Source organism: Molothrus ater, chromosome 4 (assembly GCF_012460135.2).
Source record: "Molothrus ater isolate BHLD 08-10-18 breed brown headed cowbird chromosome 4, BPBGC_Mater_1.1, whole genome shotgun sequence".
Taxonomy (NCBI): Eukaryota; Metazoa; Chordata; class Aves; order Passeriformes; family Icteridae; genus Molothrus; species Molothrus ater.
This window is the reverse complement of record NC_050481.2, coordinates 10,878,848-10,887,836: the sequence shown is the minus strand read 5'-3', so window position 1 is coordinate 10,887,836 and position 8,989 is coordinate 10,878,848. Positions and strand designations below refer to the sequence as shown.

The 8,989-nt window shown below is 44.3% G+C and overlaps 1 protein-coding gene across 1 annotated transcript; it reads left to right on the top strand.

The window, feature by feature from the left end:
- On the top strand, positions 1 to 5,224 carry JCHAIN (joining chain of multimeric IgA and IgM). The gene is made up of 4 exons (XM_036381636.2): positions 1 to 132; positions 2,538 to 2,673; positions 3,823 to 3,903; positions 4,116 to 5,224. The coding sequence occupies exons 1-4, from the start codon at positions 69 to 71 to the stop codon at positions 4,315 to 4,317; spliced, it is 483 nt and encodes a 160-aa protein (XP_036237529.1). The 5' UTR covers positions 1 to 68; the 3' UTR covers positions 4,318 to 5,224.
- Positions 5,225 to 8,989: the final 3,765 nt, after the last annotated feature.

The following is an 8,989-nucleotide window of genomic DNA, read 5'->3' as shown; positions in this document are numbered from 1 at the left end:
ATTTGCACACGCCCTTATAGGCAGAGTCAGGCTCTCCACTGCCATTCTTCAAAAGAAGGGAAGGCAAGATGAAGACCACTTGCTTGCTGTCTGTTGCCTTGGCTGTCTCCTTGGGGATCATCCTTGTGGCAGGTAGGTGAACAATGGAAAAATGGGAAACTGGGATTAAGACATCAATGGCAGGTTTTGTGTCATTTACCCTGAATTATTCTAACAGTCAGGAATCAAATCTCAAAGCCCACTCTCAAGCAGCTGTGCTTCAGTGGTGCTTGGACTCCTCAGGGTGTTTCTGCATCAGAGCAGTGGGATTTTAATTGCTGCCTGGAGGATAACTTGATGACTAGCTCCAAATTTAAGACTTGATAATTAGGCATTTTTCTCTCAGGTTCCTGAAGCAATAAACTGCAAATGTGCATGCTCATTTTCCTGCAGTCCTAGGGAGCTTAGCTGCCACATCTAAAGGCTTCCAAAATCTTCCTGGTAATCCTGCCATACAGCTACAGCCGACTTATTCTGATTAAACTGTAGCTTATCATGTGACTCCACTGAATTTCTTGGAAACTCTTGATTTCAACTGAGCTCAGCCTGTCCTCCCAGCACACTGCTCAGTGCGGCTCTCAGGTCTCTGGAGAGTGTGAATCCATCATGCTGCACATGGTGGATCTGACCTGCAGGATGGAGTCAGTGCTCAGGGATAACCATCCCAACAGCACAGACAGCTGCATCCCTGCATTTCCTGCAGCTTTTGCAAGAGGGCATCTTGCTGCCTACCCCAGGCAGTTCTGCTGGGCTTCACAATGTATCAAAGGACAAAGCAATAGTGGATGCTGATAAATTTTGTCCAAAACACAGTCACATAAGTATTGAGGAGGGAGGGAACAGCTCAGTGCAGTAACTCGGGCATCAGGAAATCCAACCTGAGGACATTCAGAACAGCATTAGCAAATCTTGCATTTAAATACCTTCTCCCCAAGAGACTTCACTGGGTGACACATGGAGATACTGCAGGTAAAATCACTTTTTTTTTAGCATTGTAATCTTAAATGAAAAATTGATGGAGCACCAGTAACTTTAACAGTGAAGCCAAGAGCATAACACAAGGAATTAAATCAGGGCAGTATTTTTAGAGCAGTCAGCAAAACCTGCATATGCATAAGATTGTGCTAATCTAATTTTAGAATTAAAGCCTGCTCTGAGAGGCTTTGGGACAACCCAAAAGCCAATAGGATCTGACTTGAACATTGGCTTTGGATGAAGGGTTGGGAAAGAACTGCACACGATGTTAAGTGGAATGCAGCACAGAGAGCAGAGGAAGAGCTGTGTGATGGACAAAAAGCCAGAGACTTCCCTTGAGCCAAAAGAGAGGCCAAGACAAGGAGCCAAGGACTAGAGAGGCTTTTCTGGGAGGCTTCTGCATCAGAGGAAAGAGCTCATGTGGAATGATGAGTTGGCAGAGAAGAAGCTTGGAGAACAAGCTAGGAAAGTGATTTCCTTCCCAAGCTAGGAAGTCCATAGAGAATCATATCCAGCAGGTCTACTGCTGCCCAAGGCCACAGAGGCAGCACTTGTAAGCAGCAGGTGAACTCTAGGGTCACTGAGGCATCATTTTACACAGTATTGGAACCTTTTTCACAGTTAGGGTGCCTGTAACAATCTCAGAAACCCTGGAATGGAAGCAGATGAGACCAGGATATTACAGGGGAAGGAAGGACCAAGGCTTTTAAGTCCAAGTAACTCCAAAATCCTTTATAGACATGATTAACCCAGGTTTTTTCAGCCTATTTCTTCTTTCTCTCTCTGATTAAACCAAGAGACAAGCAGAGCAGGCAAGAACTGAGATCCATTTGAGTCCAAAACAAACTGTCCCCATATGACAAAAATCACTGGGTCTGGTACTTGTAAGCAGGCTGAAGGTGCTGTAGCAAGAATGATGCAACATCAGGAACATCCCAAATGCCTCTGAGTGACACCTGGCATGTTTCAGCCTGCTTTGACTGAGTTTCATATCAAGTAGCATGCTAGAAGCAGCAGCAGGACTGGAGTTTTCCCTGCAAACCACAAGCATCATCAGGGCCACCTGCTCTTCCCTGCCACGTCAGTGGGCTGCCTTCTTTCTGGGTCCTCCTGCTTTTTGGCAGCTGTTCCCCCAGGAACCTGAAGGGCGGGATACCACACAAGGAAAACTGACACATCTGCCACATTGGCAAGGTGAGGGACATTTGTTTAGAGATCAGATCCAAACTGGGGTTTGGACTGCTCGAGCAGTTCTGGTGCATGACAGAGGAATCACATAAGCAATTCGTAGTAAAAGAACACTTCAGTCACCAGTCCCACCACCCGTACACACAGCAGCACACTGAGCTGAGCAGGAAGACAGCTGAACACATCTTTGCTAAGAGACTCACTTGTTCCTGATGCAACCTCAATCCAGGTGCTGTAATGGTGCACTGCTGGCATTTCCATCCTTTGGCTATCTTCTAGAGCAGCTTTCAAGGATTTTGCTATTGATTCTGGGATTGCCTATCCTGTGCTTGCAGGTTATCCAGTGGGTCCCATCGATGAGGAGTATGTGCTGGTCAATAATAAGTGTCAGTGCGTAACAGTGACCTCAAAGTTTGTCCCCTCACAAGAAAATCCTCAGGAAGAAGTCCTGGAGAGAAACATCCGCATCATGTAAGTGGCAGCCAGGTATTTCACAGAGATGGTGAGCAGTGTTATACCAGTTTTCTTTGCATTGTTTCTGATGTCCCAGCACTGGTGAAGTGAATAGCTTTTCATGTGGGCTGCTTTCTGTGGTATCCTGAGTATTTCACTTTGCTAGGAGCTTTTCTGCCTCACATGAACCTCTCTGGTGTTTGTCCCTTCAGATACAAAAAATCATCTCCATGTTTTAAGCAGACCAGTAGTAACTTCACAAAATAGGCTGGGGAAGTAGATAATGACCTGTCAGAAGTTGATCTAACCTGAAACCAGATTGGGCCCATGACACTGGATTTACTTTCTGACCTGACAGAAAGCCTGGGAAAATAGTTAATGCCTAAATGGTCTCCCATGAGACAGAGCTCAGTTCAAGAGCAGGACTTTGTCCTGTCCTCTCCTATAGTACTTACAAGGCAGCTCCAAGCAGGAAGAATGATGCATCTGACTGCACGGTGTCAGAATGCTAAATAATTACTTTATTATGCTATAACTATTTTACACTGCATTACACTAACAAGAACTATACTAAACTCAAGAACTCGTGACTGTCTGCTGACCAGTCAACACAGCTTGGACCTGATTGGCTAATTAACATAAACAATGCCCACCAGAATCCAATCAAGCAATCACCTTCAGGTAAATAATCTTCCAACACATTCCACATGTTCAAAAACACAGGAGGAGCAAATGAGACAAGAATTGTTTTGGTCATTCATTTCTCTGCCTCTCTCTGTTCAGAGGGCATGTGAATACCACACTCTCCACTCACACAAACCTAACAGAAATGTGTGTATCTCTGGGAAACAGCTGCAGGAGTGCTGTAGAGCTCACAACAGGAGAACCACTAATTAAACATCCTTGTCCATCAGCCTCAAGCATCTGCTAGCTCAGAGTTTAACAAAAATTAACCTTAGCCCTGTCACTTGCAAGTACCACTTATTATCAATTGCTGCAGTCCTGTCGGGGAGGGTTGTTGCCTTTGAGGGTGCAGAGGACCAAGATTTGGAGAAGGGTCAGAATGTAAATAACCTGAAAAAGATGAAAGTTTAGATTTGCTCAAAAGAGAGCAGACTCTGTTTAAAAAGCAGTTTTCAGCGAGTGACTCTCTCCCCACCTTTGCAGAGTCCCCCTGAAGGCTCGGGAGAACATCTCGGACCCCTTGTCCCCACTCAGGACCACTTTTGTCTACCGCCTCAGTGAACTGTAAGTACTTTTATTTCCTAACTTCACTTGCCAAGACTTAACCCTCAGCAGCTCTAAAAGATGTCAGAGGGCCAGATGTTCCCCTGGAATACCTACAAAGGGCACAGCACTCTCCTGGCTCTACGTGGAGATGAGCAAGAAAGATTGGGGGTTCAGCAGGGGCATCTTTTCACCTAACTCCTCACACTTGTTCTATTTTCCATCTCTTCCAGCTGCAAAAATTGTGAACCTATAGAAATTGATCTGGGTGGGGCCATCCACCAGGCCCAGCAGGGCAATTCCTGTGAAGAACCTCAGACATGCTACACCTACGACAGGAATGAGTGCTACAGCTCCCCTGTGCCCCTGCTGTACCACGGGGAGGTGATGCAGGTGCCAGCAGCTCTGACCCCAGACTCCTGCTTCGCCCAGTAGCTCAGCCCTCTGCTGTGCCAGAGCCTCAGAGCACCCCTATTCCTATCCCAAATGTACGTAGAGCACCACAGCACCTGGATGGCAGCACCCCAAATGTTTGCCCCTGCAGTAACCCAACTTGTCTCTTCCCATTTCCAACCTCAGCCTCATGCCATCTCCCAAGAGCAGCTCCTGGCTTTCAGTCTCCCTGGCATGTATCTGCCATGCCATGCTGTGTCTCACACCACACAGACCAGACCCCCAGCAGATATAAGGCATTCCCCTGAAGTCAAGGGAATTACACTGATTTACAGCTCTGGGGAAGCTGTCCTTTTCAGGCTCCTGTGTGCCTCCCCCAGACATCAGCAGGAGTGTCTGTGCCCTTCCCTCCCTGAGCAATCTGAAGTGACCTTCACACAAGGCCTTTGATGACATTAGCAGCATTTACGCCCTTAGAAGAGAGTTGTAAAACCATAGTTGAGAGAAAAGATGAGAGACCCTTCTAGCACTTGGACATCTGCAAGCTTCCAGTTCTCCCAGATTCAGAGAAGATCAAAAGATGCAGCTACCCTGAAGTGTTTTGCAAAGTTGCCAAGCCCTCAGCTGTGCCAGGAATACTCAACTCTTCTGGGAGATGTTGGGCATTTTACTTTCCCCACTGCTTTACTGTTACTGCTGCCTTCTTCCACCCCTGCTCCTGGTTCAAGTGGTGAAAGGAAAAAAAAAATCAAGTAGGCTCAAATTTCTTTACTTGTTCTTTCCTCATCTTGCATTTAAAACCTCAAAAAATTCTATAAACACAACAAAAATTGCTAGAACAGGACCCTCGTTCAGGGTTCAGAATTGAAGTGATGAAACAGCAAAACCTTATGCCCACAACTGTAGGTTTGTTAGTCAAACATTCAATAAACTTTTTTTCTGCAATCAAGCTGTGTGTTGTATTCAATTCAATAAGAAGGCATAAAAAGAAGCCAAACCTATAGTCATATTCTTTTCTCTTTCACAATTAATCAAACTCTCCCTAAATAACTGTTTATATTTACAGGCAAAGTCTCCCAAAATACCAGAATAGAAATATTTCCATGCACTTGAAGAACCTCTGACAGATTGAGGCTGAACTGGCTTATCATTTTAAGATCAGATCTGCATCACTGAGCTGCTTTGATTCCCAGTCAGTGCAGGATCTGAGTCTCAAAATCCAAACATCACCTAAATTAACTCTTGAAAGTGCAATCCACAGATCAGAAGTTTTCACCACCCCTGAATAGAGTACTTTTAAGACAGGTAATCTGGAGGATATTCATTCATGTGCAAGGTGTCTGTCCTAAAGAAATAAAATCATGTGGGGCCAAATTTTGAAGAGCAAAGATACAAAGAAGGATTAACACAAACTATTCTGATGTTATATCACAGTTATGAAAAACAAACTTTCAAAAACACCATTTCCCCCTCTCCTTCATGCAAAAATAAGCCAATTCAAAGAAACACCAGGAGCAAAGGGCCTCTTGGCAGCCTAAGTATTGCAGTGGGTATGTATAACCCACCAAAATATGTCTCAAAGACATTTTCATTTTCAAAACCATTCCCCAGTCTCAGAATGCTATGATGTTACAAGCTATTAGATCACAGATATGAAGTAACCTCAGAGGGAGAAATTAAAGGTCTTTTCCATGCCACCTCTTTACTCCTCATAAGACATGAAAAGACATTTAAAGGCTTTCATTAAAAACTCATACTTTGGGGGTACTCAAGCAACGTTTAGGAAACCAGTCTGTCATTTTCAACAAACCTCTGCTATTCAGTTACTGCTATACACATGCTGGGTTCGACCTTAGAATAATGATGTGCAACAATTCCTCCCCTCAGAGAAAGAAACATTTGTGCTGCAGGCAAAGGGATGCCACAGCAAGCAAAGGTGAGGCTGAAAAGCCTCAGGTTCCACACGAATACCTCCCATCAGCACCATCACACCATCAGCTAGACTGTTCTTCTCCCCCTGGAGCTGCAAGTGACTGTGCATTTCTCAAGCCATTACAGGAACATCCCCCTGTTCCCTTGAACAGAACAACACAGCTCCTATGTCTCAAATCTGCAAATAATTTATGAGTCATGACCCAGAAATAAAGATTTCTGTTGGACTTAGAGATTTGATTTTTTTTAATTTTGGGGTTTTTTTTAAGGAAAAAAGCATTGACCCTGTTCTCAATTACAGAATTACAAATATTAACTCCAGGAAGACAAATTCCCTACAGCCATTAAGGGCCAGGAACTGACACAGAGCTGAAATGAAATGCTGGCAATCAAATACATTAAACATGTTCAAATAAAGCCTCCCAAACATTGTAAAAACTCCAGCTCTCCAGCTCTTAATGGGATAAAAAGCTGGGGCTGATTACAGCAAGAGCAAAAGAGAGCCAAGAGCTGCCCATCCCCAAACTCCCTGGCTAGCATCACGTGCAATTGTACCCCATCCATGAACTGTGCAGGCCCAACTACTGCTTAACCGATCGACAAAATATAGAAACACAGAGCAGAGAAACACCTTAGTGCCCTAATAGCAACTTCAGTAACACCTTGCCCTTTTTTTTTCACTTTCTGAGAGAGCCTAATTTACCTTAAGAACAAAACCCATTCTTTTAAGTTTGAGTGTGTTGGTTCTCTGTTTTGCTTCTTTTAGAGCATGCTTAACCCACATATCAACTAAGTAACAAAAGAAAAAACCTTCTAATACACTCACAGAAAAAGTCCCTACAAAAGGCAATAGGTCCATACTGGAAAACAATTAGTAATGAAAATCAGCCCAATCAGTGTACAGGAGATAACAGGCTTGGGGTATAAATGCTCACACCAGGGCCCCCATTTTTTCTCTTAGGAGCAATAAAGGTGGTGGTGAGTTAACTTTTGGTATATTTGTTTAATATAAATTGTTTGTTTGTAATTGGGATTTTTTAAGATGCTGGTTAGAAGCCAAATTAATCATGAAGTCTAGTTTTATAAATTAATTTTATATAAGAATTGGATGTTAATATTATAGGTATTTGAGTTTTGTGGCTTCCTAAGTAAAAAACTTTGATAAAAAGCTCATAAAATTGGGATTTTTTTCATTAAAAGCACTATAGAGAATAATGTCTTATATGCTGTTTGTTTAATAATGCATCTTTTAATATTAAATGAGTAAAAATTGTTTAGGAAGATAATTTTTATTTGTGCTCTATTTGTATGTAATGAGACTGAATTAGTTTGTTTGTCTAACCTTGTTAATTGCCTTTGTAGAAATCCAAGCAATGGCCTTGCTCCTGTAGGGATAATGAGTATTTATTATTTTGCTTTGGAGTGTGGATAAGGCTATTTTGCTCCCTGCCTTTCTTAAGTAGTGTGGCTGTTCCTCACTTTAGCTGCAAATGTGTTGTAGCCAGTCAGTGACTTAACTGTGTTGGAGCAGTGGAGTGTGAAGCTGAGCTCTCTTTCTGCTCTTTAGGTGGAATTAAGCCTGTGTAATGGTGTTTTGGTTTTGCAAAACTTTGAGCTGTGGGTGCTGAAATAGGGATGGCCCATGGAGGTTATAGGCTCAAGTGGGTTCCTTGGCTGGGTCATTCAAGGGCTGTGCTGGAGGGCTCAGTAAAGTAAAGCTGCCTCAAAGTAGAGGCTAAAGCAAATGAACCAAATGAATAACTGGCAATGTAAATATATTAAGTGTTAATTTAACTCTTTTGGTGATGGAGGGCTTGCTGTTGTTCTATGCATGTGGTAACAGGTTTTTCTCTTATATTTGCAGTTATTTTGCTCTCCAAGTGATGCTAAACGTTTTTTTGTGGGCTGTGTAGGTATGTTGAAGGGGATGTGCTTTACTTGCTTTAAAAGGTACAGGAAAGCCCAAGCTCACCTGAGCTGGTCCATAGTAGCAGGCATGTGCTTAGGTGGCTGCAGCTGGCTCTGAGATTCTGGCCAACAAGGTGAAAAGCTTGCCAGTGAGAGAAGTGGTGGAGACTTAAATGGGCAGTTGTGTCAATGGATTTGTACTGTACCCAATTTATGCCTTAATGCTACTCTGGTAGATGTTGTCTGGCTGAACCTAAGAGCATTTCTTGAACCAAATTTATTTACTGCTACTTGCTAAGTAAACTGTATTGAGGAATGACAATTATTCTACAGTATAAATAAGTAGGTGTCTAAAGAAAGTATGAGCAATGCAAATGAAGAGGTCTGCTTTCTATTCTCTGGATCAAAAGCTAAACTTAAAAAAGACTAAACACGGATTAACCCTTTCTCCTCAATGAGAATTACCTTCTAATGCTGCTTCTTTAGTGACCATTTGAGATGTACTGAGAAGCGTTTTCCCTCCAAGTAGCTGAGAGGGGAGGAGAGCCAGCGCTGTGTTGGAGCGGTAAGGCCGGGATGCTGCGGCTAACTGCCCCGGGAGGCTGCAGAGGGGGCAGCTGCGGTCCGGGCCGGGCCCCGCTCCGTGGTTAACCCCTCAGGGCTGCCCAGGCTCCGGCCCGAGGGAAGCGGGGCCGCCCAGGAGCCGCTTCTTCCCGCTGCCCCAGGCTCCGGTCTGAGAGAAGCGGGGCCGCCCGGGAGCCGCTTCTCCCCGCTGACCGCTCTGCCGCCAGGGGGCGCTCTGCCGGAGTGCGCCTCCCGCACAGGTTTGTCCCTCGGCGGCGGCCGTCGAGGGCGGGCTAAGATGGTGGCGGCC